Source organism: Pecten maximus, chromosome 11 (assembly GCF_902652985.1).
Source record: "Pecten maximus chromosome 11, xPecMax1.1, whole genome shotgun sequence".
NCBI lineage: Eukaryota > Metazoa > Mollusca > Bivalvia > Pectinida > Pectinidae > Pecten > Pecten maximus.
The window spans coordinates 6,668,124-6,680,923 of NC_047025.1; the positions used below are offsets into that span (position 1 = coordinate 6,668,124).

General features: G+C 42.7%; 1 protein-coding gene across 2 annotated transcripts in view; it reads right to left on the reverse strand.

Moving 5' to 3' along the window:
• LOC117337596 (short transient receptor potential channel 3-like) overlaps nucleotides 1-12,800 on the reverse strand; it is a 51,649-nt gene that overhangs the window by 13,933 nt on the left and 24,916 nt on the right. For both annotated transcript variants that reach the window (XM_033898644.1, XM_033898643.1), the window contains exons 7-11: nucleotides 12,321-12,576; nucleotides 2,656-2,795; nucleotides 1,161-1,260; nucleotides 671-822; nucleotides 13-176 (exon numbers count right to left, since the gene is read on the reverse strand). In XM_033898644.1, the coding sequence (XP_033754535.1) occupies nucleotides 13-176; nucleotides 671-822; nucleotides 1,161-1,260; nucleotides 2,656-2,795; nucleotides 12,321-12,576 (812 nt within the window). The remainder of the gene's footprint in view (nucleotides 1-12; nucleotides 177-670; nucleotides 823-1,160; nucleotides 1,261-2,655; nucleotides 2,796-12,320; nucleotides 12,577-12,800) is intronic.

A 12,800-nucleotide genomic window follows, 5' to 3' on the forward strand; every position in this document is an offset into this window, starting at 1 on the left:
ATTCTTACTTACATGCCGAAGTATTGCCCAGCAAGCGTATCCTTGCTGTTGACGCTATTTTTCATAAAGACCACGTGTTTTCTCATCTCCTCTGGGTAGTACCAGTAGAGGTTGTGTAAACCAACCATGAACGCCAAGAACACTACCATAAATATCACTCCAAATTTGAGAATATCCTAAAATGATTCAGAGAATACAATGTTACATTCTGTGTAAAAAAAATCGTGCCATTCCTAAAGAACACAACAAAGCGTTTGTACAGAGAATTGAACACAAACATGAATTTATAAAATCATCTTCTGGGTTATTTAGGCTATAACGAGGTAAATATAATATATATATATATATATATAGTCAACCTTGGGATTCAATTAATGTATTTCAAATGATCAATTCAGATATATACATCAATCTAGTAGAGGCACTTTTTGTTTCCAAAGTTTATTACTAAAATACATGTTCATTCTGCAAATCACATCCTCTGATGGGTACGATGACTTTACCGCATTAATTTCCCTACCTCACGCAATTTATCATTGAAAATTATTTTAGATTAAGCCTTCATGCATTACCTATAACCAAAATATCATAACGTAGTCTTCATATACATTACTAAACATTATCCACAAAATAGTTAATTATTCTTATGTATTTTCTAAGGCATACGTACAGAAATCATCTTGGCTAGTGAAATCTGCATTGGTCCAAATAGCTCGTTGGCAGGAAGGACGTAAGACACCCTTGTGAAACTGATCACGTTCGCGAGAGCAAATAGTCCCTCTGCGACATTATGTGGATCCCATGCACTCCAATACGACCGATCTGAAATAAAAAAAAAAAATAATAAATTTTGATATTTCATACATCAATATTAAGAACAGTAGATAGGCTGAATACCGGAAATGAGCAGTAGTGTAAGAGTGTTCATAGCTCTATGCTTTGGGTATTTTGTTACGGCTGCAGTATGTTACTTAATATATTTTGTGAATATATGCAATTGAAAATAATGATTCAACAAAGACGAAAAAGCAAGGAAAATTGAAATTACATGTACCGTTATATGGCATCATATTTTTCTCAACAACGATAACATACAGAGTTTTTTTTCTATGGCCACCCTGTCTAATCACAATATATTATTGGCTTGCGCGAATGTATACCTGCAATGAGCCAATACATTTGTGATTTCGCCACATGTTCTCCTTTAGCCAGGGCTAACCACGATGACGATCTACTGAAGAACACTAAAGCCATATTAACCTGTAATATATAAAAACAAACAAGTACTGATCTAGTTCATACTAAGTAATAATGGTACGCATACTTTGGTGAAGCTTACATGACATATCAATGCACGACATTAATAGGCGTTGAATAGGTACAATACAATTAGTGTGAATCTCATAAACAAATGTATGTACGAACTAATCTAAGTCACTTAACACATAATGGGACAATATACATGTAGTACCAATTAGAAAATACTTTTAAAATCAGGACATTTTTTTTATGATAATCATGACGTAAATCGGATTCTTGAAAGCTAGATTTGTATAGCGGATGTCTCCTTAGAAACAGAAGACGCTTACTATTGCGGTGAACTAGGTCGTCCTCATCTTATACTTTTTCAAACGGCACCATTTTTTCTCTTCAAGTTTTGCCCTCGTTCTATCAATTTGGAGTTATAATTATGATCATTTTCATTGTGTCGGTGTTTACATGGCCTCACATTAAATGCGTAACTGTGCGTAATGATCATTTTAGTACGATTGAGAACATTATCAAGAAATTATTTAGAATCATTGTCTTGCAATTATTACTTAGAGTGTTATTTATTGAATGAAATTGTGTGCCGATTATATCTATGATGAAAAGAAAGTTGCAAACGTAGTTAAATTGATGACGTCATATAATATTAAACTTAATATTTGTCTTATGAAACTCCATAAAAAGATCATTGTTGTGGATATTGAAAGCATATCAACATTCCTCTGAATAACTCTATTAAAATTTATATTATTTAATAATTAATTTTTCTTTGTTTTCATGGTAAATACTCAAATGTGATTGGTCGAAAAATTCTTTTCATTCTTCTATAATTAATTTTTCTTTGTTTTCATGGTAAATACTCAAATATGATTGGTCGAAAAATTCTGTTCATTCTTCTATGAAAGAAATTCCGAGAATGGCGCGAAAAATGTGACGTCACAATACGACAATTGACGTTGCGTATTGATTTGAGAAAAAGAATCCCATTTAAGACCAGTAAAATTGTACATAAAACATGTTTAAAATCAAAAATCATTTTCAAAAATTAATTATAAGCGTTGATGTCAATTTTTTTTTAGTTTCATCGGGGTATGAAACAAATTTTGTTTGCAAACTGTATGAATCCGCTAAGCGGCTACGCGGATTCATACAGTTTGCAAACAAAATTTGTTTCATACCCCGATGAAACTAAAAAAAAATATGACATCAATGCTTAAATGAAAGAAATTCCAGGAATGGCGCGAAAAATGTGACGTCACAATACGACAATTGACGTTGCGTATTGATTTGAGAACGCGGATTCATACAGTTTGCAAAAAAAGTTCTTTTCATACCCCGATGAAAATAAAAAAAAAATCAACCTCAATGCTTAAATAGAAGACTCACCTTCATGATGGTTATGTAGCGAAGTGTAAATGACGTAATGTATAGTGTTAGTACCGCCACATCCAGATAGTTGTAGAGGGAGTCAAAATAGTCAAATATACCGGCACTGTACACCTGTTTCACCTCCTGCCATAGCATGCCTGCCAAACATATCCAACAATTTGTATTTACATTACTGTATGCATACATCTTTTAGCGGTAATTTATTTTGGCGCATTTCGCTCTGAAAACATTCCGCTAAACTATAAGTACGCTAAAAACGTTTTGTATAGCATGCTGTTTTCTATTGCAAAGCTTAAGTATCACTAGATCTAGCCCTGTGAAGTTGGTTCGACATTTGACAAACGACATTCAAATTTTGAATGTCATATGCCGAACGTGCTAAACACGGAAGCCTAGGTGATAGGCACATAAGTGTTACCCGGTCGCCTGACCACCCGACCATTTGTTTGTTTGCTTGTTTATGTTTTACGGCCCATCGACAACTAGGGTTATTTAGACCAACCGGTTTACTATTATTTTTTATGTATGAAAATTTCATGAAATGGTAAGGAACAAAATGGAAAGCAAATAGTTGAGTATAATAATTTTAAAAGTACATTTTCACCTCGACAGTGTTATTGGTAATCTCTTTAAGTCGTTTCCAAAAATAGAATCACATCCCAATAGTGAAACATGCTATCATCCCTGCAATCCAAACAAAAAATCTAAAGCTAATAAGGACAGCATTAATCCACCTCCAAAGAATAGGCGAATGAACCACGCTAACTTCGTTCAATGAACAAAATCATTGCGATTGGCAATCCTTCGGACATAGTGCAATTAATTTTCTTTCCTCTGTTTCGTGTCAAGTCGCTTTATCTTACGCCAAAGCCTCGACTAGCTTTGGCCTGGAGCAACTCTTGGTAATTAGAAAGACCGAAGGTATAAAGCTACACTATCCGATTGGTAAACCGTGTTTAGGCTTTAGATATCAGATTGCTATCAAGTCCGATTTGTGTCAGAGATTGAAAAGGCGAATTTATAGGAAAAACAAAAAAGATTAAGAAATGTACGAATTGCGTTTTTGAAGTGGCATAATGATATATCTGAAGAAACAGTTTGTGTCACTGGTGTATATAGTATGTCTGTAGCCGAAACACCTAAGTGCTACTCCAACACCTGGTGAGAGGATAGAACTACATGTAGACTGTGAAAATCTGAAGATTGCTCTCGTCTTTTTGTGTTTATATCATTTTTTAGAATTTCATTTCCATTCCATGCAAACTTAAGCGTGCTTTGATGAAGAAAATCCCCACCAATATACCTCGCTACAGCTTAATAAAACATATTTTAACACCAAAATACAGTAAGATTTAATTTCAGAAGACTTTAGTATGTCTTTATATCCATTTTAAACTTATTGTCTGCACATGTACATGCTTTAACAGAGATGTATGACGCGTAATCTTAAAATCTGTCTTGATTGCTACACCATGAAACAAGACTGATTTCTACCGAAGGATTTATCATTTGAGGGGTTTAATGTCGTTTCGGTTCCCGCAGCCTGGAACAGAATGGATTCTACATAAGATTTAATGTATCTTAATCTTAATATCTATTTTTCCTTTATCAAAGAACAAAAAAAATGAACATACAATTTCTGCTTACAGTCCATAATACGTAAACCAGCACTTTCATACACGTATAGGTATCGATTATATTATAGTGCAATATCTCTGCAACCATCAAGCACGCAACAGCATGCAACACTTTACTTTAATTATTATCTCAAAATCGTCCTGAAATTAATCATGATGGTTTTATCAATCCCCGTCGTCCTTAGAACGGTCAGGTCCTTATAACTCCCCTGTCGTCCTGAGATCAGTCATGTCCCTATAACTCCCCTGTCGTCCTGAGATCAGTCATGTCCCTATAACTCCATTGTCGTCCTGAGATCAGTCATGTCCCTATAACTCCCCTGTCGTCCTGAGAATAGTCATGTCCCTATAACTCCCCTGTCGTCCTGAGATCAGTCATGTCCCTATAACTCCCCTGTCGTCCTGAGATCAGTCATGTCCCTATAACTCCCCTGTCGTCCTGAGATCAGTCATGTCCCTATAACTCCCCTGTCGTCCTGAGATCAGTCATGTCCCTATATCACCCCTGTCGTCCTGAGATCAGTCATGTCCCTATATCTCCCCTGTCGTCCTGAGATCAGTCATGTCCCTATAACTCCCCCGTCGTCCTGAGATCAGTCATGTCCCTATAACTCCCCTGTCGTCCTGAGATCAGTCATGTCCCTATAACTCCCCTGTCGTCCCGAGATCAGTCATGTCCCTATAACTCCCCTGTCGTCCTGAGATCAGTCCTGTCCCTATAACTCCCCTGTCGTCCTGAGATCAGTCATGTCCCTATAACTCCCCTGTCGTCCTGAGATCAGTCATGTCCCTATAACTCCCCTGTCGTCCTGAGATCAGTCATGTCCCTATAACTCCCCTGTCGTCCTGAGATCAGTCATGTCCCTATAACTCCATTGTCGTCCTGAGATCAGTCATGTCCCTATAACTCCCCTGTCGTCCTGAGATCAGTCATGTCCCTATAACTCCCCTGTCGTCCTGAGATCAGTCATGTCCCTATAACTCCTCTGTCGTCCTGAGATCAGTCATGTCCCTATAACTCCCCTGTCGTCCTGAGATCAGTCATGTCCCTATAACTCCCCTGTCGTCCTGAGATCAGTCATGTCCCTATATCACCCCTGTCGTCCTGAGATCAGTCATGTCCCTATATCTCCCCTGTCGTCCTGAGATCAGTCATGTCCCTATAACTCCCCCGTCGTCCTGAGATCAGTCATGTCCCTATAACTCCCCTGTCGTCCTGAGATCAGTCATGTCCCTATAACTCCCCTGTCGTCCCGAGATCAGTCATGTCCCTATAACTCCCCTGTCGTCCTGAGATCAGTCCTGTCCCTATAACTCCCCTGTCGTCCTGAGATCAGTCATGTCCCTATAACTCCCCTGCCGTCCTGAGATCAGTCATGTCCCTATAACTCCCCTGTCGTCCTGAGATCAGTCATGTCCCTATAACTCCCCTGTCGTCCTGAGATCAGCCATGTCCCTATAACTCCCCTGTCGTCCTGAGATCAGTCATGTCCCTATAACTTCATTGTTGTCCTGAGATCAGTCATGTCCCTATAACTCCCCTGTCGTCCTGAGATCAGTCATGTCCCTATAACTCCCCTGTCGTCCTGAGATCAGTCATGTCCCTATAACTCCCCTGTCGTCCTGAGATCAGTCATGTCCCTATAACTCCCCTGTCGTCCTGAGATAAGTCATGTCCCTATAACTCCCCTGTCGTCCTGAGATAAGTCATGTCCCTATAACTCCATTGTCGTCCTGAGATCAATCATGTCCCTATAACTCCCCTGTCGTCCTGAGATCAGTCATGTCCCTATAACTCCCCTGTCGTCCTGAGATCAGTCATGTCCCTATAACTCCCCTGTCGTCATGAGATCAGTCATGTCCCTATAACTCCCCTGTCGTCCTGAGATCAGTCATGTCCCTATAGCACTTCTGTCGTCCTGAGATCAGTCATGTCCCTATAACTCCTCTGTCGTCCTGAGATCAGTCATGTCCCTATAACTCCTCTGTCGTCATGAGATCAGTCATGTCCCTATAACTCCCCTGTCGTCCTGAGATCAGTCATGTCCCTATAACTCCCCTGTCGTCATGAGATCAGTCATGTCCCTATAACTCCCCTGTCGTCCTGAGATCAGTCATGTCCCTATAGCACTTCTGTCGTCCTGAGATCAGTCATGTCCCTATAACTCCTCTGTCGTCCTGAGATCAGTCATGTCCCTATAACTCCCCTGTCGTCCTGAGATCAGTCATGTCCCTATAACTCCCCTGTCGTCATGAGATCAGTCATGTCCCTATAACTCCCCTGTCGTCCTGAGATCAGTCATGTCCCTATAGCACTTCTGTCGTCCTGAGATCAGTCATGTCCCTATAACTCCCCTGTCGTCCTGAGATCAGTCATGTCCCTATAACTCCCCTGTCGTCCTGAGATAAGTCATGTCCCTATAACTCCCCTGTCGTCCTGAGATAAGTCATGTCCCTATAACTCCATTGTCGTCCTGAGATCAATCATGTCCCTATAACTCCCCTGTCGTCATGAGATAAGTCATGTCCCTATAACTCCCCTGTCGTCCTGAGATCAGTCATGTCCCTATAACTCCCCTGTCGTCATGAGATCAGTCATGTCCCTATAACTCCCCTGTCGTCCTGAGATCAGTCATGTCCCTATAGCACTTCTGTCGTCCTGAGATCAGTCATGTCCCTATAACTCCTCTGTCGTCCTGAGATCAGTCATGTCCCTATAACTCCCCTGTCGTCCTGAGATCAGTCATGTCCCTATAACTCCATTGTTGTCCTGAGATCAGTCATGTCCCTATAACTCCCCTGTCGTCCTGAGATCAGTCATGTCCCTATAAGTCCCCTGTCGCCCTGAGATCAGTCATGTCCCTATATCACCCCTGTCGTCCTGAGATCAGTCATGTCCCTATAAGTCCATTGTCGTCCTGAGATCAGTCATGTCCCTATAACTCCCCTGTCGTCTTGAGATCAGTCATGTCCCTATAACTCCCCTGTCGTCCTGTGATCAGTCATGTCCCTATAACTCCATTGTCGTCCTGAGATCAGTCATGTCCCTATAACTCCCCTGTCGTTCTGAGATCAGTCTTGTCCCTATAATTCCCCTATCGTCCTGAGATCAGTCATGTCCCTATAACTCCCCTGTCGTCCTGAGATCAGTCATGTCCCTATAACTCCCCTGTCGTCCTGAGATCAGTCATGTCCCTATAACTCCCATGTCGTTCTGACATCAGTCATGTCCCTTTAACTCCCCTGTCGTCCTGAGATCAGTCATGCCCCTATAACTCCATTGTCGTCCTGAGATCAGTCATGTCCCTCTAACTCCCCTGTCGTCCTGAGATCAGTCATGTCCCTATAACTACATTGTCGTCCTGAGATCAGTCATGTCCCTATAACTCCCCTGTCGTCCTGAGATCAGTCATGTCCCTATAACTCCCCTGTCGTCCTGACATCAGTCATGTCCCTATAACTCCCCTGTCGTCCTGAGATCAGTCATGTCCCTATAACTCCCCTGTCGTCCTGAGATCAGTCATGTCCCTATAACTCCCCTGTCGTCTTGAGATCAGTCATGTCCCTATAACTCCCCTGTCGTCCTGAGATCAGTCATGTCCCTATAACACCCCTGTCGTCCTGAGATCAGTCATGTCCCTATAACTCCCTTGTCGTCCTGAGATCAGTCATGTCCCTATAACTCCCCTGTCGTCCTGAGATCAGTCATGTCCCTATATCACCCCTGTCGTCCTGAGATCAGTCATGTCCCTATATCTCCCCTGTCGTCCTGAGATCAGTCATGTCCCTATAACTCCCCCGTCGTCCTGAGATCAGTCATGTCCCTATAACTCCCCTGTCGTCCTGAGATCAGTCATGTCCCTATAACTCCCCTGTCGTCCCGAGATCAGTCATGTCCCTATAACTCCCCTGTCGTCCTGAGATCAGTCCTGTCCCTATAACTCCCCTGTCGTCCTGAGATCAGTCATGTCCCTATAACTCCCCTGCCGTCCTGAGATCAGTCATGTCCCTATAACTCCCCTGTCGTCCTGAGATCAGTCATGTCCCTATAACTCCCCTGTCGTCCTGAGATCAGTCATGTCCCTATAACTCCATTGTTGTCCTGAGATCAGTCATGTCCCTATAACTCCCCTGTCGTCCTGAGATCAGTCAGGTCCCTATAACTCCCCTGTCGTCCTGAGATCAGTCATGTCCCTATAACTCCCCTGTCGTCCTGAGATCAGTCATGTCCCTATAACTTCATTGTTGTCCTGAGATCAGTCATGTCCCTATAACTCCTCTGTCGTCCTGAGATCAGTCATGTCCCTATAACTCCCCTGTCGTCCTGAGATCAGTCATGTCCCTATAACTCCCCTGTCGTCCTGAGATCAGTCATGTCCCTATAACTCCCCTGTCGTCCTGAGATCAGTCATGTCCCTATAACTCCCCTGTCGTCCTGAGATAAGTCATGTCCCTATAACTCCCCTGTCGTCCTGAGATAAGTCATGTCCCTATAACTCCATTGTCGTCCTGAGATCAATCATGTCCCTATAACTCCCCTGTCGTCATGAGATCAGTCATGTCCCTATAACTCCCCTGTCGTCCTGAGATCAGTCATGTCCCTATAACTCCCCTGTCGTCATGAGATCAGTCATGTCCCTATAACTCCCCTGTCGTCCTGAGATCAGTCATGTCCCTATAGCACTTCTGTCGTCCTGAGATCAGTCATGTCCCTATAACTCCTCTGTCGTCCTGAGATCAGTCATGTCCCTATAACTCCTCTGTCGTCATGAGATCAGTCATGTCCCTATAACTCCCCTGTCGTCCTGAGATCAGTCATGTCCCTATAACTCCCCTGTCGTCATGAGATCAGTCATGTCCCTATAACTCCCCTGTCGTCCTGAGATCAGTCATGTCCCTATAGCACTTCTGTCGTCCTGAGATCAGTCATGTCCCTATAACTCCTCTGTCGTCCTGAGATCAGTCATGTCCCTATAACTCCCCTGTCGTCCTGAGATCAGTCATGTCCCTATAACTCCCCTGTCGTCATGAGATCAGTCATGTCCCTATAACTCCCCTGTCGTCCTGAGATCAGTCATGTCCCTATAGCACTTCTGTCGTCCTGAGATCAGTCATGTCCCTATAACTCCCCTGTCGTCCTGAGATCAGTCATGTCCCTATAACTCCCCTGTCGTCCTGAGATAAGTCATGTCCCTATAACTCCCCTGTCGTCCTGAGATAAGTCATGTCCCTATAACTCCATTGTCGTGCTGAGATCAATCATGTCCCTATAACTCCCCTGTCGTCATGAGATAAGTCATGTCCCTATAACTCCCCTGTCGTCCTGAGATCAGTCATGTCCCTATAACTCCCCTGTCGTCATGAGATCAGTCATGTCCCTATAACTCCCCTGTCGTCCTGAGATCAGTCATGTCCCTATAGCACTTCTGTCGTCCTGAGATCAGTCATGTCCCTATAACTCCCCTGTCGTCCTGAGATCAGTCATGTCCCTATAAGTCCCCTGTCGCCCTGAGATCAGTCATGTCCCTATATCACCCCTGTCGTCCTGAGATCAGTCATGTCCCTATAACTCCATTGTCGTCCTGAGATCAGTCATGTCCCTATAACTCCCCTGTCGTCTTGAGATCAGTCATGTCCCTATAACTCCCCTGTCGTCCTGTGATCAGTCATGTCCCTATAACTCCATTGTCGTCCTGAGATCAGTCATGTCCCTATAACTCCCCTGTCGTTCTGAGATCAGTCTTGTCCCTATAATTCCCCTATCGTCCTGAGATCAGTCATGTCCCTATAACTCCCCTGTCGTCCTGAGATCAGTCATGTCCCTATAACTCCCCTGTCGTCCTGAGATCAGTCATGTCCCTATAACTCCCATGTCGTTCTGACATCAGTCATGTCCCTTTAACTCCCCTGTCGTCCTGAGATCAGTCATGCCCCTATAACTCCATTGTCGTCCTGAGATCAGTCATGTCCCTCTAACTCCCCTGTCGTCCTGAGATCAGTCATGTCCCTATAACTACATTGTCGTCCTGAGATCAGTCATGTCCCTATAACTCCCCTGTCGTCCTGAGATCAGTCATGTCCCTATAACTCCCCTGCCGTCCTGACATCAGTCATGTCCCTATAACTCCCCTGTCGTCCTGAGATCAGTCATGTCCCTATAACTCCCCTGTCGTCCTGAGATCAGTCATGTCCCTATAACTCCCCTGTCGTCTTGAGATCAGTCATGTCCCTATAACTCCCCTGTCGTCCTGAGATCAGTCATGTCCCTATAACACCCCTGTCGTCCTGAGATCAGTCATGTCCCTATAACTCCCTTGTCGTCCTGAGATCAGTCATGTCCCTATAACTCCCCTGTCGTCCTGAGATCAGTCATGTCCCTATATCACCCCTGTCGTCCTGAGATCAGTCATGTCCCTATAACTCCCTTGTCGTCCTGAGATCAGTCATGTCCCTATAACTCCCCTGTCGTCTTGAGATCAGTCATGTCCCTATAACTACATTGTCGTCCTGAGATCAGTCATGTCCCTATAACTCCCCTGTCGTCCTGAGATCAGTCATGTCCCTATAACTCCATTGTCGTCCTGAGATCAGTCATGTCCCTATAACTCCCCTGTCGTCCTGAGATCAGTCATGTCCCTGTAAGTCCCCTGTCGTTCTGAGATCAGTCATGTCCCTATAACTCCCCTGTCGTCCTGTGATCATCCATGTCCCTATACCATCCCTGTCGTCCTGAGATCAGTCATGTCCCTATAACTCCCCTGTCGTCCTGAGAGCAGTCATGTCCCTATAACTCCCCTGTCGTCCTGAGATCAGTCATGTCCCTATAACTCCCCTGTCGTCTTGAGATCAGTCATGTCCCTATAACCCCCTGTCGTCCTGAGATCAGTCATGTCCCTATAACTCCCCTGTCGTCCTGAGATCAGTCATGTCCCTATAACTCCCCTGTCGTCCTGAGATCAGTCATGTCCCTATAACTACATTGTCGTCCTGAGATCAGTCATGTCCCTATAACTCCCCTGTCGTCCTGAGATCAGTCATGTCCCTATAACTCCCCTGTCGTCCTGAGATCAGTCATGTCCCTATAACTCCATTGTCGTCCTGAGATCAGTCATGTCCCTATAACTCCATTCTCGTACTGAGATCAGTCATGTCCCTATAACTCCCCTGTCGTCCTGAGATCAGTCATGTCCCTATAACTCCCCTGTCGTCCTGTGATCAATCATGTCCCTACAACTCCCCTGTCGTCCTGTGATCAACCATGTCCCTATATAATCCCTGTCGTCCTGAGAGCAGTCATGTCTGTGTTGTAAGGTCGATAAGTCGGTTAATGATATTGTCTTTAAAAGTAGGAGCTAAATTTTGGAAGATTCATAAAAAAATATATCTGCACCTTCCCGGATCTTACACCATGTAAAGAGCTTACTGTAACTCCATGTAATGATGAGTTTTATTACTGTGCTTATTTTTTTTGATAAAAATGACACCATTGTACCATTTGGTATTTTAATAGCAAAGGGGGCAAAAAAGGGAGAAAAAATTTAACTAACAATTATTATAATAATGTTAAAATGACACAATACTGTGTAGATGTTAAAATTCCACGATGGTTGTCCAAGTCGGACTTCATTTGCGGTAATGAAATTTCGCTATCACGCCTTGTTAGAATTCTGAAGTGAACACTGTACACAGGCAATATTCCTTCACGTAAAATTCACATGAAACCGAATTTTACGTAAAAAGGGCAAAAAAGTGAAATTCACATGAAATTCATATGACAAAAATCATGTGAATTTCACATGAAAAAATTCACGTGAATTTCACGTGAAGGAATATTGCCTGTGTACATGCATATGTAAGTATAAATATCTATTTTGCTCTATATACAAGGTATTTAATTACAAGTATATAGCTTTTTTAACTCCCCTTCAGAAATTATCAAATATAACATAATTATATTACAATGAAATTCTTAAACACTATTTTTTCTAACAAATTGAAGAAATGCTGTTAAAAAACATAACTTACCTATGATCCACAGCGATAACATCAGATGTATAATCTCTGGTTTAGATATGCGCACGACGAAGTCGGGTGGATATTCGCTGGATTTGTTCACTTGGAAAGACTCGTAGTTCTCGCAAATATCGTCAAAAGCTCGAATCTTATGTTGTGTGGCAGGCTGGGCGGTGATACTGGATATCAGTATCATTACCAGGAAAGTGATGAAAGACATCGTATGACCGATGAACTTAACACACGGATAACGCATTAGTTGGCCGAACTGTGGAATACAAAATGATTATTATATTTGGTTATCGCAAAATGTCTTCATATTCTGGTTGGCGAATTTTGCAAACTCATAATATCATTTTACCATATCAATGTTGAGAACGATGTCTTTATCAAATCTGTACACGTGCAGTTTCGATACAAAAATGTTTCGGAAATTTATTAGCTTGAAAGTTGGTTCTACTGTGCAAAATGCAGTAATCGATATCTTACCCT